Source organism: Galeopterus variegatus, unplaced genomic scaffold, assembly GCF_000696425.1.
Source record: "Galeopterus variegatus unplaced genomic scaffold, G_variegatus-3.0.2 Scaffold7322, whole genome shotgun sequence".
NCBI classification, from domain to species: Eukaryota; Metazoa; Chordata; class Mammalia; order Dermoptera; family Cynocephalidae; genus Galeopterus; species Galeopterus variegatus.
Window position 1 is genome coordinate 10867 of NW_007733433.1, and position 27567 is coordinate 38433.

The following is a 27567-nucleotide window of genomic DNA, read 5'->3' on the forward strand; positions in this document are numbered from 1 at the left end:
TTCCTCGTGCTGTGCTGGTTTGGGCTGGTTTGGCTGTTTCAGGGGAGTTTATTTGGACAGGCGGTGTGTTAACAAGAGCAGGGTCTGGGACTGGTTTGGGCCAGTGTTTCCTCGTGCTGTGCTGGTTTGGGCTGGTTTGGCTGTTTCAGGGGAGTTTATTTGGACAGGTGGCGTGTTAACAAGAGCAGGGTCTGGGACTGGTTTGGGCCAGTGATCTGCACGTCTGCTGCTCCCACTGCCCAGCTACCTGCCTGCTGACTGCATGCTGCGTGGGACAGAGTCTCCAGACCTGTCATGGAAGACAGGGACCCCCACCACCAGACCTCACATAATGCAGCCCTGTCACTGTGCTTATATTACTTTGAAAATATTTCAGAAAACCACTGTCACTTGATATGAAGATGATGTAACATTTGAACATATAGATTTAAAAAACAGTAAAATATCCAAACTCCCCAAAGAACCAGTGTTATTGTTTATATGTAGGTTTCCAGGCTTTTCATCATAAAAATACATGCATCATGTATAGAGACGCAGTGATCCTCCATACCCATCTGCTTCCTTTCCCATCTGATGTACCCCCCACACCCACCGTGCCTGTCAGCGTGGACCACGTGGAGAAGTCTGCGTGGTGTTCTGTGTCGTGTGCAGCAGGCTGGCCCTGCTGTGGACATCAGGTTGCTTCAGCAGTTCAGGTTTCCATATCATGAATAGTGCTGCGGTGGGATCCTTGTCTGTCTGTGCCTCCATGCTGACTTGTTTTGTTATTTCAGGATCCATTCTTAACAGGAAACTGCTGGGTCATAGGTTTTTTTCCCCTTGTCCCTACATCTCTGTCTCTGTCTTGTTCTCTCTCTAGAACAGACAGAAGCTTTGTCGACAAGCTAAATAACTAGGATTTGGGTCTGAGTCTGTGCATGAGAACTGCTCCGGCCACAAGCTTCTCTCCCCTGCACAGGCCTTCCTTGAGGGCCACGGCCGTGCACAGCCTTCCCTGATACTCACAATGGCAGAACAGGACAGAAGCAGGTGACCATGGGCTGATTGGCCCGGCCAGGGGCAAAGGCTTTCCCTGCAGGGAACACACTGGTGTCATCTCTGTGTCCTAGGAGGCGGGATCAAGGGCACGAGCCACCCCAGCCATCCGACAGGATGACCCAGCCCAGGAAGCAGCCCCGCATGTGAGCACCTCGGGTCCGGCAGGTCCTCCTTGGCCTTTCTGCAGCACGCAGCGCAGTTGGCAGCAGCTGCCCCTGACATGCTCTTCCCCGGGCTCTGATGTGCCCGTGCTCCTGGGCTCCCTGCTGCTTCCCTGGCAGCCCCTCCTCGTGCCCTGTGCCTGTGCGTCCCACGGGCTGAGCCTGCACGTCCCCCAGGCCACCACCTCCGCCTCTCACCCTGGCTGCAGGAGCAGTGACAGCGGGCGGGGACTGGGCCCCCACTCCAGTGACTTCATGTGTTTCGTGTGCTTTCCGTGATCACTCATACTTTATAAAATTATCCCGTTTTATGCTCCAAGTAGCCCCTTTTATCATCTCTTGGGGTTATCTGTCCTCCATGGCTTGATTTCTATGACTTGATATCCTTTGTTTACGTATTTTGTTGCATTTTTCAGTTGTTGCAGGTGGGAGGGTAGACTCAGTCCCTTTACTCCATCCTGTTGGAGCAGACGTCCGGACTCCCACCTTCAGGATGGCAGGACAGAGGCCTGAGGACAGTGACTCGTCTGAGGTCACACGCACATGCCGGCCCCACACTGAGTGCTGAGGGTGTGGATGGGAGGTGGCGTCACCGCACAGATCAGCCGCAGGCTCATGACCGCAAACCCACGTGTCCAGCCAGTCCCGTCTGCTGTCACTGGGAAACCCGGCTCACCCTCCTCCCTCGTGCCTATTCCTGCAGGCAGAGGAGGAAGCAGCGGTTCCCAGAACGTGTGGCTGTCACCACATGTGCAAAGGAGCCCTCGACCCTGAGGTGGGGAGCCCTGGATCGTCTGGGTGGGCCCAGTGGACCACAGAGGTGCTTACACAAGGGGCCAGGGGGCTCAGAGTCAGAGGAGACGAGAGGATGGAGGGAGGGGTGAGAGATCTGGGGGATGGGGAAGGGTCGCGGCCTAGGGACGCAGGCGCTCTAGACGCTGACGGGACAGGCACGTGTTCCCTCAGACCCCAGCGGGAGTGCAGCCCTGCCGACACCTGGCTCCAGGCTTTCTGACCTCGAGAGCTTAGGGCAGTACGTCTGTGCTGCTCTGGCTGCTGAGTCTGTGGGGGTCTGTGACAGCAGCTAACAAAACACGACACCGAGGGTGTGGCCTGGCAGCGGCCCCCAGCACGGACGGCCTGAGTTCCCGTCCAGCCTCGGCCGCTCGGCAGCCGCTGTTTCCTCATTTTGTAGAACGGTGATTGAAGGATCCCCACTGCTGGCCCCGTGAGGACGGGTGCGCTATCCCGGGGAAGTGGTTCCCCACAGGGCCCGCCTGTGCTAAGCTCTGCTGTGTTCGTGGCCACTGTCCTGCCCACAGCCTCTGAAACATGTCCAGACCCTGCTCCTCTCTCTGTCCATCGCCACCCCGGACAGGGCCGGGCTTCCTCAGGGCCTCCTGGTGGGCCCTGAGCCCATGGCTGCTGCTCTCCTGCCCCCCAGGAGGCCCCCGCGCCGGCCTGGGCTCCCCCTGCTCCTTTGCGCCACCCCACCCGCCTCCCCTCTCTGGCCACGGGTGGGTCCCTGTGCGCCCCGCGCCCCTTGTTTAGCGTCGTGTGTCTAACGCTTGCCCCCCAGGGCCGGGCTCCACGCGGTTGGATGCCGCAGCTGCTTCTGACGTCGGAACTGACAAATGCCCCTGAGCACCGTCAGCGTGCCCAGCCTGTTGTCCCTGTGCCAAAAAGTGGTCAGTCACTGTTTGAATGAGCACAAGAATGTCCCTGAGGCCCTGCCACACGTTTTGTCAGTGACCCCGAGGAGAGTGGGGTACAGAGGAAAACCTGCCCCCCACGGACATCCAGGGAAGGGAGGGCAGTTGTGAGTCGGTGGCAGTGTCCCCTCCTCCCACCTCCCTCTAGGTGTCCCCATTCTGGGACTCGCCCTCCAGGCCCCACCTGAAGCTCATGGAGGACCGTCTGTGGCCAGCCATGGGGAGACTCCTGGAGGAAAATGAGATGGCGTCAGTGGGGACCTCCTGGTCTCTGGCTCCCTCCACAGGGCAGGCAGGTGTGACAAGTGAGTGGGACACCCCAGAATCTGCCAGCAGGAAGGGACGTCCCTCCACTTCCGGCCCAGTTCCTGGGTGGCTGCAGGGACAAGATCGGGGTGGGGGGCGGGGAGCTGCCTGGACACCCGGCCCCTTCTCGGAAGGCTGCGCAAGCGTGGGTTTCTCTCGGACACGAGGGAAGCTGTGCGTCTCGGCTGCATAGTCCCTCTGCGGGCGCACCGCTGCTCAGACAAGAAGAAGAAGTGGGGCTTCTGCCTTTGCAGAGGCTGCACATGCGCAGAGGCCGCGGCACCAGGCGTGACCCCAGTTGAGGAGGGAGTGTGACCAGCCAGGGAGGGATCGGTATGGCCTGCAGGGCGTGGAGCTCATTGGCCTAGTGAGGTCAGAACCAGTCAGCGAGTTGATGAGAAATGCCCCCTCGCTCCCTCACACCAGCTGAGAGGTGGGCTGAGGCCTGTCGGGGTGCAAGCTGCCAGCCTGCCCAGGGTGCTTCTTGGGTGGCTGTCTCTATCTCGTGATCTCTGCTTCTAGTGACCTTCACCCGCCTGGCCACATCTGCCTTCCCACATCTGCCTTCCACCAAGGTACCGGTAGCCTGGCCCCCTAGTCATGTGGCTACAGCTTCTGCCGAGATCCCTATCCTGTCCCTTTCATCTGGCTACAGCTTCTGCCGGGATCCTTATCCTGTCCCTTCTCAGGGGCCTAGACGTGACCCTCAACTTTGAGGGAGATGGACCACACTCTCTCCCAGGCGCCCTGACATCCCATGATGTACTGGCATCCTGGGCTGCCATAGCAGTACCACAGCTGGGTGGCACACAGCAACAGAAAGTGTTCTGGTTCTGAAGACCAGAGGTCCGAAATCAGGTGTGTGCAGAGCGGGCTCCTCCTGCCGGCAGAGGGGGCTCCATTCCAGGCCTCTCTCCAGATAGTCCTCAGTGCTCCTTGGCTTGTAGACGTGCCTCCGTGGTCCCATGTCCTTTCTTCCCCTCTGTATCTCTGTGTGTTTCCTTTTCTGTGTCTTATATGGACCCCTGTGTGGATTTAGGGCCCGCTCTAATCAAGGATAATCTCTTCTGGGGATCCTTACCTTAGATCATGTCTGCAAAGTCCCTTATTCCAAAGAAGGTCACATTCACAGGTGCTAAGGGCTAGGATTTAGACATATCTTTTGAGGGGACATAATTCAACTCACTTGGCCATCTAATACCTCTGAACAGGAAGACAGGACAGCTGCCCTGGGGAGGCTGGGTGGTGAGGGGGTTGGGGGGAAATGCTGCCCCTCGTGGGCTGGGTCTGAGGATTCTCCACCAAGACCTTCCTTGGCAAGAGCGTCATGCCACCAGATTCCCTGAGAGCTCAGCACATACGTGGTGCTTAGAAGCCACCACCTGGAATGAGCCCTTTCCTCAAGTGATCTCCTCCCATGAGAAACCCTGGACGCTTGGAGCACCATGGGGTCTTGGGTGGGAGGTGCTGTGCTCTGCGAGTCCTGGCCCCGCAGCCTGCCACTCTATCCACTGCAAAGGACCAGTCTTTCTTAGAGATTCATCTTCACGTCCTGGGGAAAGTATTTTTAAATAAGCTCATGTTTCAAAGCATGGAAGATTTGGTCTGGATTTTCTTTAGTGAACACAAGAATAATTAATTCAAGTTCTAAGAATAAAACCAGAATGGAAATTCTTATGTTATTTATGTTATAGCACAATTAAAAAAAAAAGAAAAAAGAAAAGAATAAAACTGGGCCGCTTGCCGTAGCCTTCTCATGTGGACCACAGTGTGATGGGGGCCAAGCGAGATGCAGACCAAGGGGGCTTCTGAGCTGCTCAGCAGGGGCTGTTGAAAACCACCCTGGGGGCAGGTGTCTGACACCCAGGCTCCCCGCAGTGGGAAGAAACTTTACCGACAGCCAAGGCAAGCAGGACCTGAGAGTTGTGGAGGCCAGCGGGTGAGGTGGCTGAGGGGAATGCAGGGTTCTGGCCGTGGTACCCCGACCGCATTCCTGTCTCCCAGGACCTGTTTCCCATCTCCTCACTCCTGTCTCCTCTTGTCTGTTTCCAGGACTCCCCTTCGACCGGATCTGCCCCCACGGCCGTCCCACGAGCTGGCACAGCGGCTGCAGAGCAGGGCACGTTTCCCAAAGCCCAGCTGCCCCTCAACGTGTGAGCTGCCCTTCGTGTCTGTCGGGGTCCTGCGACGTCAGCGCCCCGTGCTGGGATCCCTGTGTGTGGTTTCTGTAGGGCTTTACAGTTTGCAACTAGCTGGTCAGCACAGTTTTGTGCATCTAATAGCACGCTGGAAGGAGAGTGTGGGAAACAGAGGTCTAGTGGGTTCTTTTAATGTCCTTGTCCCCAGGACATTCATTGCAAGCAGAGGGATACTCAGAATATTTGACCACGTGGTCAGACCATGGCACTGGTCAGTCTGGAAAAGAGGGGGTGTGGCAGCCCGAGTGGGGACAGGCCCCACAGGCCCCAGAGAAGGTCCAGGGTGGCCTGGGGAGGGGGGATGGCCAGAGCAGCGGTCGTTTTGGGAGCTTGGGCAGTAGCCAGTTACCAGCTGCTCAGAGGTAGCTCAGTGACAGCCAAACCAGTACATTCCAGCCGCATGTCACCCTGAACACAGCCAGGTGAGCCACTGCTGGGGAGCGAGATGTTCATGGCCTTTAAAAAAATCTGCTCTGTGAAGTTATAGCTCTTAAAGATACGGGCAGTTCAAAATTTACCCATTTAAATAGTGTTCTGAAGAATTAGGTTGCTTTCTGCTCTTTTATTTGGCACTGAGTTCAGTCACTCGAATGAATGTTTCAGGTGGAGCATACAGATTTGGCAAACAGTATGGTGAGACCAGAAAGTTCCATCAATCTGGACGGGTCCGGGAGAGGCACCAAACCTGTGTTGTTGCAAAGCGGAATGTATTTCAACCAAAAAAAAAAAAAGCCTTTTGAAAAAGCACCTTGCCATGCGTCAAAGGTTTCCTGGAAGCAGCAGCCTCCTGTACCAGTCCCAGCCCCAGGGAAGGCGCCGGCCTTTTTCCCAAGGCTGACCGGAGAGCGGCGCACACAGCTCCTTTGCTTGCCCGCTCTGCCGGAATTCAACTTCAGGAAAGGAGTGTGACCTTTACCTTTCTTACTGAGTTTCCCAGGGGAACATAGATTAGCGAGCTGCACCTCAACTGTCTGGAGGTGGGAACTGAAGTCCTCACCTGTGCCGGACGGGAGATGCTGCTTCTGCCCAGGTTTCTGTGTCAGCTCCGGCGGCTTCTCTCAAAGCGGGCCAAGGGGGCACGTGGGGAGGGGCGGGGGTGGGCTTGCTGCTCCTGAGGATCTGGACACAGGATGCCATCCCCAGAGGAGGAGACACAGGGAATGGCCCTAATGTGGTTCCCCAAATGAGAAGCAGGACAGGGCCGGGCCACAGGTCTGGAGAGTGCAGGCTCTCCATACCTCCGCAGCTGGCATTCCGGCTCTCCCTTGCCAGGTTAGCCACCCGAGAAGGCTGCTCTGTCCTTGATATCCAGAAGGTAACCCGGTTCCAAGAATGTCACTCTCCAAGAGTTGTATATATCCAGAACATATTCTGAGGCCTCACTGTGGACAGACCTCCATGTCCCACGTGGGTTTTTGATTTGGCTCAGAGTTGGAGGGTCTCTCCCTCCCGAGGCCCCTCTGCCCTGGGGGACCGGGTCGCTGTGACCTGGCTCCACTCTCTGCCTCTGTGCCTCACCCCCAGGGCACAGCTGCCTCTGTTTAGCTTGAGATTGTCATCTGGGTGACAGGAAAGGGAGACTTACGTGTTAGATAACGTTCTTCTGAGGATAACAAGAATTTGGTGAGAATGTGTCTGCGGTGACACGGGCCGTCAGATGCACCGTGATCAGCATGACTGCGGAAGTTCAATGTGGACATCCCGGGCTTTAATACGGTGTAGCCGGCACAGGCTAGGCAGTACTTCATACATCACAGCAACATGCACGGTCCGTTTTGAAACTGTGACCTTTGCAATCATGTTTATTTCATTGCTAGGGAGCAAAAGACCAGATCGACCCCATCAGTCTATCAAATAGGGGATGAGCCCGACTGCTCCCCCATCCTCGCCGGCTCCACGAGGCTGGCAGCCCCACTCCCAACGGGGACAGGCACGCGACCTTTCCTTCTCTGACTGGTCTTCCCAAAGCAGTGTCTGTAGGTCACGTCCAAAGACTTGAAATTGAGCCTGAGATGTGCTGTTTGTACAAAGACAGCTGCAGCAATAGGCGCTGCTATGTGTGAGGAGTCTGCAGAGGGCCCAGATGGGGCCACTGTGGAGGTCAGTGGTGGGATACCTCCTGGACCCCTGTTCCATGGCCCTCGTTACTGCATTGGCTATGACCCCTACAGGTGAATCACAGCCTGAAACGTGCCTCCTCGTGAGGCTGGATCTGCACAGTCAGCCTTTCTGTTGGTGGTGGGGAGTGCTCTTCACCCTGACTTCTAGCATATAAAGGAGTCCCTTTGTCACCAGTGCACAGAGGTGGCTGCTTGTCTGTGGAGACATGAGCCCACTCCTAGGCCCCCCGTCTCCACTCCTGCTGCATTGGGAATTCTATTCTGCGGCTTGTCTGCCTTTCGTCTGGCTGACCTGCTGTGATTCCCGGGAAGCGGAAACGTTGAGTGTTTGGTCCTGGAGGCCAAGCTCTAGGTCAGAGCTGAGCCGGCCGGGATCCTAAAGGCTGACGAGAACACTCGTGAACAGGGTGCCCTGATGCTGGGGGGGTTGCCAGCCCCCTCCAGTGCTTTGGTAGAGTCTCCTGTGAGCTCTGGTGGCTGCAGTGGTGTGGACAAGGAGAAGCTCAGGCATCAGACAGCCGCCTCTGGGGAGGATGCCCGCCTCTCCCAGCACCAGCTCTCGGACCTGCGAACAACTCTCGCCTGTTGGAGCCGCGCTACAGGGCTGTCGGCTTGCCGTCGGAGAAGGAAACTTCCTCAGTCAAGTGGGTGCAACTGGCGTGTAGGGGAAGACAAGTGCTTCCTGAGCTGTGAGACCCTCTGGATCCCCGCGGGGGACCTGGAGTCATGTTGAGGAAGCCAGAGAAAGACTGGGAAGCAGAGGGAGAAAGGGAAAGGGAACCCACAGGAGACCGGGGTCCCTGCACCTGGTGGTCACCGAGACGTGCTCTGTCATGAGCAGATGACCTCAGGGCCTTGCTGTGGTCAGGGTAACCCTTCTCATGACCCTTCTCCATTTGTCTTGATGGTCAGAAGGCCCCTCAGGGATGATGTGGGCCCCACATTCGGGGACACTGGGAAAGGAGGCACAGCCTGCCAGTGCAGGAAGGGCATCTGTCCTCCACCTCACAGTCACAGGTGGCCAGCTCTGCACATGCCTGCGACGGGCCCAGAGGAACCAATGCCTGCCAGGGCTAGGGCAAAGGCCTGGCACAGCGAGGACATGGGCCTGTGCCAGCGGTGTCCCCGGCCAGCTGTCCAGCCTCCTCTGACAGTGCCCAGCCGTACCCACCCTCAGAGTGCCAAGAAGATGTGGTCAAGAATGAGCCAGAGTAATGCACCGGAGACCTGCAGTACCAACTGCTCCTGGCCCCACCCCTTGTGCCTGCATCTTTAGGGACAGTACAGAGTTGGGACCCCAAGCAGGTAGGGAAGGGGGAGAGATGCGGGTGGGAAGAGCAGAGAATGGCCTTGAGAGAAGTCTCCAGACAGAGCACAGAGCCTGGTGGGCAGAGGTGGAAGATGGCCGAGTAGCTGCAGGAAGATGACAGCCCCGATCCCCTAGAGGTCCATGTCATGCTCTCAGGACATGCCGGCAGGAGACAGACGCTGAGCTGGCTGAAGGAGAGCTCTGGAGCCAAGACCGCCCTTCAGGGTTTCAGGGTTCCCCTAGCTGGATTGAGGTGGTGCTGGCTTCAGGCCGCCCTTAGGAGGGACAGTCTTTAGTGGCACTGCCCCCTGCAGGAAGTTCCCAGTGCAGGCAATGCCACGAGCCCTCAGCAGACCCTTGCCTGCAGGAGGGACCGGGGCTGGGCATCGCTAGACCCAGGCCCAGGGTGCACTTCAGCCGCAGAACCAGTAGGCTGGTGGAGACACACCGCTATGCCTCAGCCCCAGAATCTGCCTCTCTAACAGGCTCCAGGCAAGGCTGTTGCTGCAGGTCCAGGACCACCCCTTAGGGGTCCCTACACTCCATCCCCTGTGGCAAGTGTGGAGGGCGCCTGCCCACAAGGTGGCCTCACAGCTGCCACCCCAACTTCTGCCTTCCCTGGGCTCTCAACCCATGGCTGCCTGTGTGATCCCAGGAGATCAGAAGGCCCCTGGGGGGAGGGGTGGCCTCTGCTGGGCAGCCAGATCAAAAGGGGTGGCGGGTGCTTGTGCTCAGGGGCAACCTCTACAGCTACACTGCAGCCCCAGAGTTCCCCATGCCCTCCTCTGAGCATTCACACATGGGTGCCCCACCTGCAGCTGTCCTCCCCCAGTGGCTGCAGCCCGCTCCTTTCACACGCAGGACTCACTCATTGGCCCTGACACCGCACTGTTAATGTCTATCTCTACCACTCGTCACTGGCGGTTGTCCGGTGACATCTCTGGATGGGACAGTCCCTGAGTGGGCACACGTGTCCTGGACCGAGCCCTGCAAGGAGAGCAGAAGCAGGACTCCTTGAAGGAGGGATGGGATAGAGCCTTTCAATTATTTGGGGAGACACATGAGCAAGCCACCATCTAGAGGAGAAAGGGTGCGAGCAGACGAGGGCACTGAAACACCGATCGTCCTCTCCACGATGAGGGCGGGAGGGAAATCTGCAGACGACAGCAGCTGTGAAGATCCTGCTACAGAGATAAGCAGGTAACACGGCTTGAAGGCTGTGCTCGCATAGCCAACAGGCTGCACGTGGGAGCAGGTGACGCACCACACCAGCCTGTCTGCTCTGTGCCCATCCCAGGGCACGGGGTGAGGGGCAAGGGCCCCACCCCACCTTGACCCAGAGCCCGTAGCAATCACTCAGGGGCTGCTTCTGCCTGTACAGGGCACCTTTTCCCAGTGGGCCCCAGGGCAGTGGTGAGGAAGGCTCTCTGAGCAGTGTTCCTATGTTGCCTCGAACTCTGTGGTTTTAGCAGCAGCCTCTGTGTGGGGATCACTGAGGGGACGTTGGCACGGAGGCTGCCGTCTGATGTAGACATGTTGTAAAGCTGACCTGGGCACTCCGCCAAGGCCTGTGGTAGGCTGCCACGGCCTGTTGAAGCCAAAGGAAAGAGAGGGCTGGGCTCTGGGAGCCCAGAGGATGAGAACGTGCTGCCTGCGGGGCCCCGGTCCCCCCTACTTTGCACTGGGTCCGGCTGCATTTGCCCATGAGACCGGCTTGCCGTCCAGCCCTGCGGATGCTGTCCAGCTCAGCGGAGAGGCATCTGCACACGCAGTCCTGGCAGGATGCAGCCGAGGGACGTCTATGGGAAAGGGTAGATAAGAGGTGACACTGCTGTGGCTGTCACTGGGAATCTGGAAGCCACCCGGTTCAGGAAGTGGGCTGTGGAGACCCCGAGGGAGGAGGCAGCAGGTTGAGAGGAGGCCGGTCTGTTCTTTGGACACAAATCACTCTCCCAGCGTGGCTCATCCAGTGCTTCCTCTTGAGTCACTCCAAAAGGAGAGCAGATGCAGGAGGACGTTCCCTGCCGGGCCAGTTCCCTGCCTAGCATGAGCGCACGCCAGATATGCAGCCGCCATGACCCACTCGGCACATCCATCTGCTTTTGGTTTCCCCTCTGAGGTGCCCAGGGGAAAGAAAAGGAGGAGGGGGAGAGATTTTCCAAGGTGACGTCAGGCTTATTTTCACTCCGGTTCCCCCAGCAACATGCACCTAGAGGCCACACTTGAAATGTTGAGGCCAGAGGAAGGATCGCTCATTGGACAGAGGAAATTTGAGAGGAAGATGAACAGAACAAGTGCTTTAGGGCCTGGTGCAAACCGGTGCAGCACCTCCCTGACGGTGGGCCACGCTGGGCTCACAGCTTCCCTGCCTCTGACCGTGACCCGCCCTGAGCATGCCTCTGAACATATGTGAACAGGGACTGAGTCTCCATCTCTTCGGGCCTTCGCTTCCTCAGCTGTGAGGCCTCAAGGTCATGTAATGTGTAGGCAAGACCATGTGGGATCTGGGCCCAGTGTCCTGTCCTCCCCTTGTCCCGACTCACCTGGCGGCCGGGCATGTGAGGTGGGGCACAGCTCTGCACGGTGTCCCTGGCCCTGCAGGTGGCAGCATGTTGTGTGAAGGGCCCCAGGAAGAGTCATGATGAGGGTGCTTTGGGGAAGAGGCTGTGACGGCGCCTGGAAGGACACCCTCTCCCCTGCTCAGTGTCCGCACCCGGGGCTGTCTGTGTCACTGGGCATCTAATAAACAAAATAGACTTCCCATGTGAAGAGGCAAAATGTAGCAACCTATAAGACGCAGTCTCGCAGCAGATCCCGTGTGGTGGAGGTGAGGGGAGTGGAAGGGAGCTGGTGTCCCCTGCCCCCGGCGGTGTGGCTGCATGCTCAGGCCCGTGCAGTACGCCGGCACACGGCTGCAGCTGTGTCATTACACAGTTTTTCACACAACTTTCCTCTGAGGCCATCAGAGAGCTCACTGAGAGTCTGCAAACGTGAAAACAGAATTCCACCCTGGCTCCTCTTTACTTATCCCCTGAAGATGTGATTTAGCACTGAAAATGTGAATCTTTAGGCCCAGGAGGAGTGAGGAAGACCCTACCGGGGAAGTTCGTCTTGCCTCCCCCTGCCGGGGTTTGTTGTGAGGAGTGAGTCAGGTGAGGGGCATGCGAGTCCTTTGTAAACTGTAGAGCCCCCGCAGATGTCAGCTACTGTCTCTAGGCTGGGCTCATCCAAAGACGAGCTCCTGTGTGCCCCGGGCAATGCTGGCCCTGCGGCCACCACGCTCCCGGGAAGACGGTGCTGACCCGGATGCGTCCTCTGCCTGCAGGTACCTGGCGCTCTATGCCTACAAGCCTCAGAAGAACGACGAGCTGGAGCTGCGCAAGGGCGAGATGTACCGGGTCCTGGAGAAGTGTCAGGACGGCTGGTTCAAGGGCGCGTCCCTGAAGACCGGGTTTTCTGGGGTGTTCCCAGGAAACTATGTGACTCCCGTCTCCAGGTGAGGGAGTGAGGCCCCGCATTCCACCGACCAGCCTGACTGCTGGAGGCCATGCTGTGGGAAGGCTGCGAGGGGGGCCCACAGAGCACTCACTGGCAAATGGTCACCTCCTTAGCTGGGTGTGCTTGTCTCCCCTCAGCAGACGCTGGCACTGTGGGGAGGGGACCGGGAACAGGAGGGGCTGGAGGCAGGGCAGCCGCATGCCTCAGCCAGGATGGGACGTCGCCAGAGAAGGAGGTCTCAAGAGCGTGTGTGTGCACATGTGTACAGTATGAACACAGCATGTGTGCGTGCGTGCGCAGTGTGTGCACATATGTGCATACGATATGAGCACAGCACGTGCAGTTTGTGTGTGCAGTGTATTTGTGTTTAGTGTAAACATGGTCTGTGTGTGTGTGTGGTGTGCGTCATCACCTGTAAGTCTTTTATATGTAAAACACACATATATAATATGCAAAGGAAGAATGATACATTTCCAAAAGCTAACAATTGTTATTGAGTAATAGCATTCTGGATAATTTTAAATTTATTCCTTCTTTGTGCTTTCCAGTGTTTTACAAATTCTCTGTTACATTATGTCTATAAAGTAGAAAAAGCTAATTTTTAAAATTTGCTAAAGAAGTAACCGGAGTTGCCTGGGCATGTTCCCTTGAGCTGAGGGGTCCTGCTGGGTTTTATCTCAGTCAGTCTTAGCACGGAAGCACCTCATGGGCACAGCCCTGAGGTGACTCTGCAGGTCAAGCACATGAGCGGTAGACACGGCCCTTGCATCTCTCCCGGCTTTGGAAAAGACTGCCGTGTAAGCATTAAGTGACGCCTAGACCTTGCCCTGACTGCGGGACTGATTCCCAGAGCTGTTTCAGAAGGCAGGTAGGAGGGCACTGTGGTGTTGATTTAAGTACCTGTAGTGACCAAGGCATTCTTCAGCCTGTGCTGCCTGCAAGGTGCCCAGCAGGGGTCTGGGGGAGAGTGCTGTGTGTTCTGAGGCCTGGCAGGTTTGAAGACACACGGTTGAGGGGCTGTGAGAGATAAGCTTCGCTAAGAAGGCCCTCAGCAGGGAAAAGTTTGAGAAGCAAACTGCAGAGGGGCCACGGGAAATGCCCATGCCTCACACCAGGATGCTCAGCGCAGGGTGGCTGCTCAGGGTGCGAGCTGCCCCCTGGGCCTCGGGACTAGCCCGGGTCTCTCAAGCCATGATTTGCACTGGCTCTTTCAGCTGTGATGGGCTTGTCCTTGAAGCCCTGGCTGGGGAGTTGGGCTCACCCATCACGCAGGCCACCCATCATGATGAGGGGATCTCCCTGCCCAGCTGGTGCCCTCAGGAAGATGCAAGCCTGAGACGCTGGGTGTCTGCACCCCCAGCCCTGCCTGGTCCTTCCTCAGAAATGGCAGTCAGAGCAGCGACTCCTGAGGAAGGCAGTAGGCTTCTCCAGGCTGCTGACTGGCTCCCCAGATTCCCAGTTTCATTTCTCTCTTTTGAGTCTTCCTTTACATTTACCTGAGAATTCCTCAGACCTTTCAGACACATAAAGCCTGCGATTTAGATCCAACTTCCTTGTGTGGCTCTAGGATCCCCCCACCCCCCATCTGACTGCTGGTCGTTCCTAGGATCCCCCCACCCCCCATCTGACTGCTGGTCGTTCCTAGGATCCCCCCACCCTGCATCTGACTGCTGGTCGTTCCTAGGACCCCCACCCCCACCTGACTGCCGGTCGTTCCTGACGCACACCTGGCAGCACCATGATTGGGAGGTTGTTCAGGCTGCCCCACCCCTCTTCCTACTACCAAATTGAATCCTACACATCCCTTGAGGTCTCAGACTTCAGTCCCAAGCTGCTGTCAGAGGACACGACTCTGCCTGCCCTGTGGTCCTGAGCGGGCTGCGTGCGAGTGCTGTCGAGGGTCTCCTGCAGGTTTGCAGGGCCCCACTCTGCCAGCCTTGACCACAGTAGCATCTCCAGCTTTGTGTCCCCGGCCCCTGGCACGCCATGTGCATATACCAGTGCCCAGTGAATGCAGGTTGAGACAGTAATAGAATCGGGCAGCTCTGATCCAAACTTCACCTCACGGACTATCTTCCCACGCCTCCAGAGACCTTGCTGTGGGGAGATTCTCCAGCCGGTGGATCTGGGGCTCTCCAGGTGGCCCAGGCCAGCTCACTGCACCTGCTGTGCCCCTCACCAGTCGCCCCCTTCCTCTGGCCCTCGCAGGGTTCCTGTTTCTCAAGGTCCTTTGGCTGTTTCTTGAATATTCACCTTTAGAGTTAGCCCCGTGAAGATTTTATAAAGGGTGCCTCTGGGCATTGTTCTGCTGCCAGTGTTGTCTGGGCACTGTTGTAGGACTTTGTCCCTGGACTCCTGGCCTTCCTCTCTGAGCCAGTAGGGAAGAGCAGGCCTGTGCCCGTGGCCTACACGGCGTGATTTCCTCTGAGCCCTCTCACCCGACTTCATTCTGCTCTGTTTCCTTAGGGTTCCTGTAGGAGGAGCTGGGCCACCCCGCAATTCTGTGGCTGGAGGGTCTCCTCTGGCTAAAGGGGTGACCACGACCATGCACCCAGGCGGGGGAAGTCTGAGTAGCCCGGCCACAGCCTCCAGGCCCGCCCTGCCCCTCGCTCCTCAGGCCCACGCCCAGCACCCAGCAACATCTCCACAGATGGGCAGCTGTCTGTGGCACTCGGCCCAGCCGGTCGCCAGCCAAGCCCGGAGCCCCATCTCAGCAGGTATGTATGCGACTCCCAGGCCTTCATCCTGCTGGGAAGTTGGCAGGGTTTCAAGGGCATAAGCCATGAGACACACACTAGCCCAGGTCTCAAGTGATCTATGTGGGCTGAGTTGCATTTGCTTGTCAGTCACCAACTCCGCTGATCTCCGGGAAGTTCGCTTGACTTACCATCTTACCCTATCCTGGCAGCTGAAGCGGGTTAGAGAATTTACAGATATTTACACGCTTCACTGTGGCGAGAGGACTGCATGGACTAGTAAGTTTAACACTGGCACCCTCGGACATCGCCCCAGTGCGGCACCTGACAGTCAGCCGCATGAGCTTTCCACTGACCAGGCTCTGCAGCGTGCCTGCCAGGCAGTGTCTCAGGTCAGGCTGGTAGGAGACACAGATCCAGAGCGTGCCCTTTCTGAAATGCTCTGGGCCTGAAAGGCGTAATGGCCGTTGATCCTTCATCTTCAGGGCAGCATTGTCAACTGACAGGCTGACTTGGGGAAAAATCAGTTTGCCCCCCGGGATGAGGTGAGATAAAAGAAATTATGGGGGAGACCTTAAGGGCACAAAGAAGGTAAATGCATCAGCTTAGCGTTGAACTGATAAAAACTGCTGAAACTCACAGAATGCTCCCAGGAGCCCATGCCATGTAACCTTCCTAAACCACGAGCCAGTGACTGTCACCATGCAGTGGGAGTCACCCAGGACGAGAGGATGTGACAGAATTTCTCTTGCCACCTGTCAGGCTAGGTCACAGACCCTTCAAATCTGTTGTGCAGACTGGGTCACAGACCCCTCATAAGCAGGTCGTGAGCTAGGTAGCTGGAAAAGATCCTGGGAGCTGTTGGCAAAGTTGACATGCTTCATTCAGACACGAGCTCAGCTTCTGCAGCAGCAGCAGCGTCCCTGGTGGCATCCCAGGGGCACTGTGGATCAGAGCTGTTTGTAGTTTATACTTAAGTCAGATAACCCAGGGACACCTGGGTGTGAGTCAGATAACCAAGGAACACCTGGGTGCACCTGCATAATTACATCAGACAATAACCAAGGAACACCTGGGTGCACATGTGCAATTAACATATTTACATTAAACAGGCTAGGTCATGCTTGGCAAGATTCTGAACATCTGAGGGAGCCTGACCATTTGCCCATTTTCCTTACGCTACCCCAACCTTGTCCTCTCAGGAGTCACCTCTCTTCTTCTCAAAGTGAGGTTTAAGAGCAAAAAGAATGTAAATTCTTTGCGGCAATAAATGCACTATTTTTTAGACTAGCTAACCAGAAGAGTACCCATTAGAGGGGCTCCAGAAAGCAGCTTCTGAAGGTGAAAAATAGCAACAATACATAGCACAGCAGGGGCCGTGTTTTCTCCCAAGTCACAGCTGATGGTACAAAACAGAAGGGGGCAAATGTCCCCCTGTCAGATCTCCTCGTCCACTTGTGCCTACACATCCTGAAACTGGGGAGGCTGGCCTGCCTGCACGTGCCCACACTGATGCCAATTCAGACTTACACAGGACAAGAGGAACTGCTGAATCCTTGCAGGAAAGCCCGAACTTAAAGCAGACCAGGTTGATGGTTTTTCAGTCTAGTGCATTCCAGCCTGCTCTCGGGTGGCTTGCCCACTGACCATCAGGGAAGGGAGGGACGCAGGTGTGGGCGGGAGGCTCTGTGGTGGGGCCCATGGGGATGTGGGGCTTGGAGATCAAGGAGAGGCTCTTCAGAGGAGTTTGTTCCCAGAATGAGATGCAAAGTAACACTCAGGCAGGGGAACAAGGTTGGGCGCATGGGAGGCAGCAGGAAGGGAATCACGCAGGGAGCGCAGTGGGAGAGAGTAGGCGTTTACTCAGCCAGCTGCAAGTGATGTGGTGACGGCTCAGCAGACAAGCCTCGCTTGAGGCATGAGCTCGAGAGGCACGCACATCTGTGCTCAACTGCGGGGCCTGCTCTTACTGCTGTGGCCTCGGTTTCCCCTTGTAACATGGGGATAGCAATGGCACTGACCTCCCGGATGTCTGCGTGAGACTGGCTAGCATGACACTTGGTATGTGCTCAATCCGTGGTAGCTGTTTTTGTTATTCTGTCAGAATAAGAATATTATTGGAGTACTCAATACATGAGAGTCAAAAAAGCAAATGGAAACTGTTACCAAAGGACGTAAGGGGGCTAAAATCTCTCTTAAAGGCAACGGAGCCCCACTGAAGGATTTTTAACTGAGGGGGTAACACTTCACCAGACATCACATGGCGTCCCTGGGCTCGAGGCAGGGAGCCAGACCGAAGGGTGAGGGGCTGTGGGGGCCCGAACTGAGGGAGTGGGGTGCGGCATGGGCACAGATTAACAAGCTACGGAGGAGGCAGAATGGTCACAACTTGGAGGTGGGCTGGACGCAAGTGCTCAGGGTGCCCAAGGAACCAAGTCCACCTTCCAGGTTTCTGGACTGGTTAACTGGGAGGATGATGCTGGCATCCCTGCGCTAGAAGAAACCAGAAGAGAACTGATCTGTGGGGGAAGATGATGAATAGATTTAGGCATGAGGATTTGAAAGATGTAGTGGTGTTGGTCACACTGTGGCCCCCTGGCTGATCTGGAACAACCCCCCTACCCGGGGTACACATCCCATGTTATGAGTTCCACCTCGCTGCAGTAGAAGATGGACCCTGCTTGTCCAACCTACCATGTAGGCAAGGAAGGGGCAAATGAACCAACTCCAGAAATTGAAACTCCCCACACGACTTTCAGGCAGATCATAAAAATATGAGGTGCCTTGTGGGTCAGTTTTGAGCATGAAAGTGGTGGTGAAAACATCTAGCTATTCAGGGGCAGCAAGGGTGGGCTTCTGGTGCCGAGCATTCAGCATCATCCATGGGTACAGATGGACATCAGGTGCCCAGTGTCCAGCACCACTAATGGGTGCAGGGGCTCTTCAGGTGCCCCATATTCATCATCATCAATGGGTGCTCGGGAGCTTCAGGTACCAAATGTCCAGCATCATCAATGGGTGCAGGTAAACTGGGTACCCAATATTTAGCGTTATCAGTGGGTGCAAGTGAAATTCAGTTGCCCAGTATTCAGCCTGACCAATGGGTGTTAGGGGACTTCAGATGTCTAGTGCCCAGTATCATCAATGGGTGCAGGTGGCCTTCAGATGCCCAGAATTCAGCATCATGAATGGGTGCAAGGGGACTTCAGGTGCCCAGTGTCCAGAACCAGCACTGGGTGCGGGTGGATGTCAGATGCCTGGTGTTCAGCACAATCAGTGGGTGTAGATGAACTTCACATGCCCAGTGTTCAGCATCATCAGTGGATGCAGTGGGGACTTTGGGTGCCCAGAATTCAGCATCACGAATTGGTGCAAGGGGACTTCAGGTGCCCAGTGTCCAGCACCAGCACTGGGTGCAGGTGGACGTTAAATGCCCAGTGTTCAGCACCATCAGTGGGTGCAGATGAACTTCACATGCCCATTGTCCACCATCATCAATAGGTGCAGTTGGACTTCAGGTGCCAGGTGTCCACCATCATCAATAGGTGCATCTGGACTTCAGGTGCCCGGTATTCATCATCATCAATAGGTGCTAAGAGGATTTCAGGTGCCCAGTATCCAGCATCATCAGTGGGTGCCAGTGGTCTTCTGCCCAGTGTCCACCATCATTTGTAGGTGCAGCTGGACTTCAGGTGTTCAGTGTCCAGCATCATTAATGGGTATAAGTGGTCTTCACATGTCTAATGTCTAGCATTATCAATGGCTATAAGTCGACTTTAGGTGCCCAGACACAGACAGGTGAGCAGCCCTGCTCCTCGTTGTGTGTGAGCATCCTGCATAGCAGTCCTGGGTTATCTGTGAAAAACAGCCAGTGTAATGGTCTTTCCGTGCCAACCCCCACTAGAAACTTTCCCAATTCAAAGAAGAAAATGGAGCCCTGCCAGTCACTTCTCCCTCTATGGAATAACAAGCAGTATCAAAAGAAATTGGCATGGCTGGGGGCAGTACAACATTGTGTCTCAACCATCGATTGCCATAGTAACCACGATGGTGTGACAAGCATTCTCTCCCATCAGTTTAATTTTACATACAGGAAGAGTGGGGCACAGGATGGTTAAATGGCTCCCCAGTGCGTCTGAACCTGACGCTTGTCCCCACAATATTGCCGTCATGGGCAGGTTAAAGAATGGCTCCTATGAATCATATCAGTAAATTGAATGCCACTGAGTTCCCACAGCATTTTCCACTTCATGCTGCATTTAGAGAGAGAAAAAACACTGTCAACAGTACAAGTAATGGATTGTTCACTGCAGTAATTGCCCATTTCAGCAGACCCCAACGCTGGCAGTTGGGAGGCATTTCATCAATGTTCTCATTTCCAGCCAAAGTCAGGCAGTTTGACAAAGGCTTAATTGCATTGGCCATAGCATCCAATATGATTTATTCTACTTGATTAATGTAACTCCTTTTCCTGAGGGCAGAGCACCCCCTGTAAAGCACCAGTGTTCCTCACACACTCATATCAGTGCTGAGCAGAGTTGAGAGCCCTATACACCCATTTATTTGTCAGCAAAAAAAGCACCAAAACAGAGCTATATACAGACAAGGCATTCTGCAAGAATCTGGAAGTACAGAAGCCAGAGAGACCACATTTCTGTGCCAGTTAGAGAGAAGGACAAGAAAACCAATTTCTACAATAGAGTTTGAAAAGAACTGTGGTAGAAGCATAGGAAAGGGATTAAGAAAGCTTGGAGGAGAGAAGATTCACTCAGATTCTGGAGGAAAGTAGGAAAGGGGATGGGAAGAGGTGTATGGAAAGTTTTCAAGAGGAGGTGGACAAATAGGAACAATCTGAGCAGACGAAGCAGAAAGGGTGTTCTAGGCAGAGGAACTAGCAAGGGCAACGGCATGGCAGTGAGCAAGACATAGTTCTTATTCTGGGTAACTTTATTTAGTTCAGTGTGACCGAAGCAAAAGTATGGAAGGGGAAGTCCAGTGTGTTGATGACAAACTACTTTCAATTTGAAAGATGGGTGGAACTCAGCACATGGTGGGGGCGGGGAGGGGGGGAGAAACATGTCCAGGCAGCGTGGAAGAGTGTGGAGAGCTCTGCGGCCAGCAGAGGCCTGGTGCATCGGGACACTGAAATCAGCTCAGCATGAAGAACAAAGGAAAAGAACAAAAGAAAAGGGAGACCATGTAAAGGAACTTAGGTCTTTATCTAAGGTCAATGGAACACATTGAAGGGTTTTAAGTGATATAGCCAGAATTTTATATTGAAAAGATCAAGCTGGACCGCTGTTGAAGTAATGAGAACAGGATTTACCTTTCCCACCTGAAACACCTACGAAAACAGACAGCTTTTGAGACACTAGGCCTTAGACAACCAAGGACCATGATCCATGAGAGAAGCATTAGGCTGTGGCACAAGGAGGGGGCTGGGTGGGGCCCAGCAGGTTCCCTAAAGTGAGGACATGGAGATGAGAGTCTATGTAACAGAGATGATGAGTTTGCAGGGCAGAGTACCAGAGAGGGGAGAGATGCACAGAGAGGGAACTCCAGACGCTGCAGAGCACCCACCTCGAGTGTTCAGCTACTTAATCAGCATATGCATTTGAGGAAACTGCCCAAAGCCAGGGGAGCAGAAATAAAAAAAGAAAGGATTAGCACTAACACTTCCCAGAATACATATGTGCTTGTTTCCACCAGCCAGACTGGAAACAATTCATAATTCACAGGGCATTGAGTACTGTCCTCAAGACCTTGCCTCAGTAGTGAGGAATGTTACCCTGAGACTGAGCACTGCTCCAGTGTTACCTAATAAATATCAAAATCGAAATCAAAAGGATCAGATTGTTTCCATTTAATTTAACTGTGTCCCAGAACAAAGCTCAAGAATATTTATATACAAAAATATCCTGCTCTTAACATTAAAATCACAATGTCTGATATTCAATAAAAATTAGTAGGTATGCAAAGAATCAGGAAAATATGACCCATAATAAAGAAATAAATCAATTGATCAAAACTGACCCCAAACTGTCAAAGGTGTTGGAATTAGCAGTCATAGACATTAAAACAGATATTGTTATTGCATTCCATATATTCAGAAAGTTAAGTAGAGACAGAGATGATATTGAAAAGGCCTAAATCAAAGTTCTAGAAATAAAAACTACAGTGTGTGAGATTAAGAATATGCTGGTTGTAATTATGGCAGATTAGACATTGCTGAAGAAAAAAATATTAGTGAACTTGTAAATATAACAATTAAAACTACAGAAAATGAAACACAGATAAAAGAGAATTTTTAATAATGAACAGAGCATCAGTGTGCAATGGGACAATCTTGAATGGCCTAGAATATGTGTGATTGGAGTTCCCAAAGTAGAGGAGAAAGAGTTGGGAGAGAAAAAGGATTTGAAGAAATGTTGATCAGAATTGTTCTAAATTTGATGAAAACTACACACTCACAGATTAAAGACAGTTAGTAAACCCCAAGCACATGAAACATGAAGAAAATTACTCCAAGGCAGATCATAATCAAGTTGTTGAAAATCTATGATAGAGAAATCTTAAAAGCAGCCAGAGAAAAAAGATATGTTATGTAAAGTAGAAAAAAGATATGGATGGCAGCAGATTTCTTGTCAAGAACACTGAAATAAATATATCTGTAAATCTAGCAAAAAAAAAAAAACCTCTTTAAAAAAAGGCAAAATAGAGAATTATTCATACACAGTAAAGCTAAAACATTTCATTAACAATATTTTCATTAACACCATGAAAAAAATATAAAACAAAGTTTTTTAAGAAGAAGGAAAATGATACCAGATGGAAATGAAGATCTGTACGAAGGAATGAAGAATACTAGAAATGATAACAACATAGGTAGATATATAAGTTTTTTATCATTTAAATATTTGCAAAGTATGATTAACTGTCTAAGCAAATATCAAAACAATGTATTTGGGATTTAAAACTTAGGTAAAAGTAAAATGTGTAATAACAAAGCATAAAAGTTGGGAGGGGAGAAATGTAAGTACCATATATTGTTGTAAGGTTCTTATACTGTATGTGAAATGCTATAGAATCACTTATGAGTATGCTGTGATCAATTAAAGATGTAAGCAACCACTAAATATGAAAACAAAGCAAATTAGTTAACAGAGATAAAATGGAATCACAAAAACATTTATTTAATACCAAAGAAAGCATAAAAAGAGAGAAAAGGAAACAAAGAATGCATAGGTCAAAGAGAAAGCATGTAGTAGAATGATAGATTTAAACCTAATCATATAAATAATCACATTAGATGTAAATGGTCTAAATAACTCCAAATGAAATGCAGAGATGGTCAGATATTATTAAAAATAAACAAACAAAAAAACCCCACCTATATGCTGTGAACTAGAAACATACTTGTACACCTTAAATTTAAAGATATAAATAGTTTAAAAGTAAAAGGCTGGAACAAGATATACACATTTTCATTATTTATATCAGTTGTATTCTATGAAGTTACTCTAAACACCAGATTAGTGAGTACTAAACTATTGCTCCAGGTGAAATTGTGTGTGTGCATATATGTGTGTGTACACATAAATTATGATTTTATCCTAATACAGTCTATTTTATTTATTTTACAAAAGAGACAATGAGGTTCAGGGTGATAAGTGACTGACCTGAGCCTTTCCACTAATGGGTAGGAGCTTGGATTGAAACTCCATCCAGCTGGCCCAGAGCTGGAGCTCCTTGCACTTCACCATGGTGCCTTCTTTTGGCTTTACTCTCCTGTCACCCCTGTGTGAGGCTGAAGTAAAAAGGCAGAGAGTCTCATTGTTCCACTCTTGCTGGGAATATGCCTGTCAGATGACTCATTTTTTGCCACTCTGCACATGTCTGAAAATGACTGTGAAAGCACTACAGGTATCAATTTGGGGGTTACAAATCAATTTTAGCTAGTAGGAGAATTTGCAAATATAGAATCCGCCAGTAATGAGGATTGACTATACATGCTAATGTTAATCTAAAGAAAGCTGAAATGGCTATATTAATATCAGAGTAGAATTTATAACAAAGAAAATTATTAGGGATTTAAAAAAGGCAATTTCATAATGATAAAGCAGTTGGTTTATTAATAAAACATAACAATTCACAGTATTTATGCACTGAATAACAGAGCTTCAAAATACATAAGCAATTACAGAAAAAGCTGCAAGGAGAAATAGACAAATCCACCATTGTAGTCAGAGATTTTGATATCTCTCTTAATCATTGATAGAACAAGTAGATAGAAAATTGGTAAAAATATAGAACATTAGCACAACATTATAAACAACTTGACCTAGTTGACATTTATGGAACATTCCACCCAGCAACAGCAAAATACACATTCTTTTCAAGGGTACATAGAACAATTACCAAGATAGACCATATTCTGGGCCATAATATTTAAATCTCAATACATTTGAAAAGTCAGTTCACACAAACGATCATGCCTGACCACAATGTAGTTGAACTAGAAATCAGTGACACAAATAGTAAAAAATATTTGACATCCTCAAATATTTGAAAACTAAGTAATATACTTTAAAATAACCCATGGATCAAAGAAGAAATCAAAAGGGATATTATAAAGTATTTCAAGCTGAATGAAATGAAAACATACCAAAATTTGTGGTATGCCACTAAAGCAGTATTTGAAGGGAAACATATAGCACTAAATACCAATACTAGAGGGAAAAAAAGGTGTAAAATCAGTGGCCTCAGCTTTTACCTCAAGAAACTAGAATAGAAAGAGCAAAGGGACCACAAGAGAAGTAGAAAAAGATCAGTGCAGAAATCAATGAAATAGAAAACAACAACAACAAAAATAGAGAAAATCAATGAAACCAAAAGGTGGTTCTTTGAGAATAATAAGAATGGATAAACTTCTAGCCAGATGGATAAAGAAAAAAGGGAAAATACACAAATTATCAATAATAGGAATAACAGAAGTGATATCACTTCAGATTCTACAGGATAATAAGGGATTGTTTAAAAATCTTTATGCCAATAAATTTAACAAATTAGATGAACTGGACAAATTCCTTGAAAGACACAAATTACCAAACTTACTCAAGAAGAAACAGTATGACTAGGCCTGTTTCTATTAAAGAAATTGAATTAGTAATTTAAAATATTCCACAAAGAAAACTTTAGGCTTAGGTGACTTCATTGGTGAATTACACCAAGTAGTTAAGGAAGAAATTATAACAATTCTATGGGAATTTTTCCAGAAAATTGAAAAGAAGAGAGAATACTTTCCATATCTTTCTATAAGACCAGCATTACTGTAATGCCAAAACCAGACAAAGACATTATAAGAACATAAAACCATAGACCAATATCCTTCATAAACATAGATGTAAAAATTCTAAACAAATTTTAGCAAACCAAATATAACAATAAATAAAAAAGATAACACATCATGACCAAGTATGGTTTATTTCAGGAATGCAAGGTTGGATTAAAATTTGACAACGTAATTCACCTTATTAACAAACTAAATAATAAAAATAATATTCTCTTCATTTCAAAAGGTGCAGAAAAAAATCATTGATGAAATTCAACATCTATTCCTGATTTTTAAAAAAGAATCTCAGAAAATGAGGAATAGAAGTGAACTTTCTCAACCTGATAAAGGGCATCTCTGAACACCCACAACTAACCACACTTCATGGTGAAAGACTGAAAGCTTTCCCTCTGAGATCAGAAACAGGACAAGGACATCTACTCTTCCACTTCTATTCAATATTTTACTGGAAGTTTTAGCCTCAGCAATTAATCAGTAAAAAGAAACAAAAGGTATGCAGATTGTAAAGGAAGGAATAAAATTATCTCTATTTGCAGAAAACTATCTCTGTTTGCGCACACACACCCATTAGAGCTAGAAAATGAGTTAAGCAAGGTTGCAGGATACAAGAACAATATGCAGAATTTAATTGTATTTCTATATACTATCAATGAACAATTGGAAAATGACATTTTGAAAAACTATACCAAGCTCTCTCTGCTCCAGCATTTTCTGCCATGTGAGACCCCTGGGTCACTGTTGCCACCACCAAGACATTCACCAGATGTGTTCCCTGCAGTGTGGACTTCCCAGCCTCTGAAACTGAATTAGGGAACAAAAGGAAACATGGCAGTGGGAAGGGAGTGAGCTGCCCGTGCCCCGCACTGGCAGGATCCCAGAGGCCACCAGCAAGAAGAGGAACTCAGAAAGCCTGATGGTGAGTCAGAATCTCTAGTGTCCTGGCTTGCGCCGGGGGTAGCTGTTACTACCCAGGTGGATTGCTCTGAAGGATTGCTGAGACCTTGAAGGGGACTCTCAAAATACAAGCACTGAGGTTTGGAGTGCATGCCATTTTGTGAAATTTACAAAATCCTCCCCAGGAAGAAGCTGCTGGGAGCAGCTGCCACTCGGTGCCTGGCCTCGGTGCCACTGCCCTCAGTGCTGGGCTGGGCTGCACAGCCCTGCCGCCGGGACTCGGGGTCCGGCGACTGTGGTTTTTGCCGGGGAGGGGGCTGTCACCTCCCCGGCCCCGAGCGCTGCTGGAACCAGGAGCCAGAGAGAGACTGAGCAGGCTGCAGCGTGACCAGGAGCCAGGAGCACCAGGGGCGGTGAGAGGCGGCCGGGGCCACTCTGGCTGTGGAGGCCACCACGGGAGCACAACACGGGAGTGGCGCCAGTGCCCCGCCATCTTCACGGTAGTCAATTTTGGACTTGCCTGGCATTAGTGTCCAACTGAGTAGTCACTGAGGTAGCCATAACAAATTGGCAACCCCAGCAACATCTTAGTCAGGCAATAGTGTCAAACCCATGGACTGTGAACCCCCCTGCCACAATGAAAAAACATCAAAGAAAAGACACCAGAAATATGAAAAACCAAGAAAGTACACCACCCAAAGATAATAAATCTCAAGCTCTAGATCCTATAGAACAAGAAGCCCTTGAAATGACTGACAAGGAATTTCGAGTGATAATTCTAAGGAAACTGAATGAGATACAAGAAATCTCAGTTAGACATCATGATGAAACGAGGAAAAGTATACAGGACCTGAAAGAGGAAATGTACAAGGAAATCAATGCCCTGAAAAAAAATGTAGCAGAAGTTGCCGAACTGAAGAAGCTATTCAGCGAAATAAAAAACACAACAGAGAGTTTAACTAGCAGGCTTGCAGAAGCAGAAGAGAGAACCTCTGAACTTGAAGATGGGCTGTTTGAAATAACATAAGCAGACAAAAAAAAAAAAAAAAGAAAAGAAAAGAAAAGAAAAAAGAATCAAAGACATTGAAGAAAATCTGAAAGAGATATCAGACAACCTTAAGCGCTCAAATATCCGAGTCATGGGTATCCCAGAAGGGGAGGAAAAAGGAGATTGCATTGAAAACATATTCAACAAAATACTGGTGGAAAACTTCCCAGGTATAGGAAAAATCACAGATCTTCAGAACCAGGAAGCTCAATGATCTGCAAACGTATTCAACCCATAAAGATCTCCAAGACATGTTATAGTGAAACTGGCAAGACTCAAAGACAAAGAGAGAATCTTGAGAGCTGCAAGAGAGAAGTGTCAAATCACATATAAGGGAGCCCCAATCAGGCTAACATCAGACTTTCATCAGAAACCCTAAAAGCCAGAAAGTAATGGGATGATATATTCAAAATACTAAAAGCCAGAGATTGTCAGCCAAGAATACTCTACCCTGCAAGGCTGTCCTTCCGAAATGAAGGGCAAATAGTATATTTCTCAGACAAACAAAAACTGCGGGAGTTCACCACCACACAACCACCCTTACAAGAAATTCTCAAAGGATTACTGGGTTTGGTTCCTGAAAAATAACCACCACTGTCATAAAAACCCACAAAATATCTGAACCCACTAGTATAATAAAAATGGCATACACGAAGAGAAAACAAACAAACGAAAAGGCTGTCTACATCCTAAGGAACCAACAAACACAGAAAACAAACAGTAAATCAGAAAGCAAGGAACAAAAGACATCTAAGAAAACCAAACAACAATCAATAAAAATGCTAGGAATAAATCAACACTTTTCAATAACAACTCTTAATGTAAAAGGCTTAAATTCCCCAATCAAAAGACATAGACAGGCTGACTGGATTAAAAAGGAGGACCCAGAGCCGGCCCGGTGGCACACTGCTACAGTGCACTGCTTGGGAGCGCGATGGCGCTCCCGCCGAGGGTTCGGATCCCACATACAGACCGGTTCCCGCTCACTGGCTGAGCAAGGGGCGGGCGCGACACCGAGGGGTGCGATCCCGTTGCCGGTCCCGGTCCGGTACGGGCACAACCCTGGGGGTTGCGATCCATTGCCAGACACGAAAAAAAAAAAGACAAAAAAAAAAAAAAAGGAGGACCCACCTATATGCTGCCTTCAAGAGACCCACCTCACCCATAAAGACTGACATAGACTAAGAGGGAAAGGATGGAAAAAGATTTACCATGCAAACAGAAAAGAAAAACGA

The 27567-nt window shown here is 50.8% G+C and overlaps 1 protein-coding gene across 1 annotated transcript in view; it reads left to right on the forward strand.

Annotated features, from left to right (window-relative positions):
- Nucleotides 1-27567, forward strand: part of SH3RF3 (SH3 domain containing ring finger 3) — a gene marked incomplete at its 5' end in the record, with an annotated part of 99187 nt that overhangs the window by 10451 nt on the left and 61169 nt on the right. The window contains 3 exons of the mRNA XM_008591821.1: nucleotides 5270-5370; nucleotides 12170-12340; nucleotides 14809-15059. Of these exons, the coding sequence (XP_008590043.1) occupies nucleotides 5270-5370; nucleotides 12170-12340; nucleotides 14809-15059 (523 nt within the window). The remainder of the gene's footprint in view (nucleotides 1-5269; nucleotides 5371-12169; nucleotides 12341-14808; nucleotides 15060-27567) is intronic.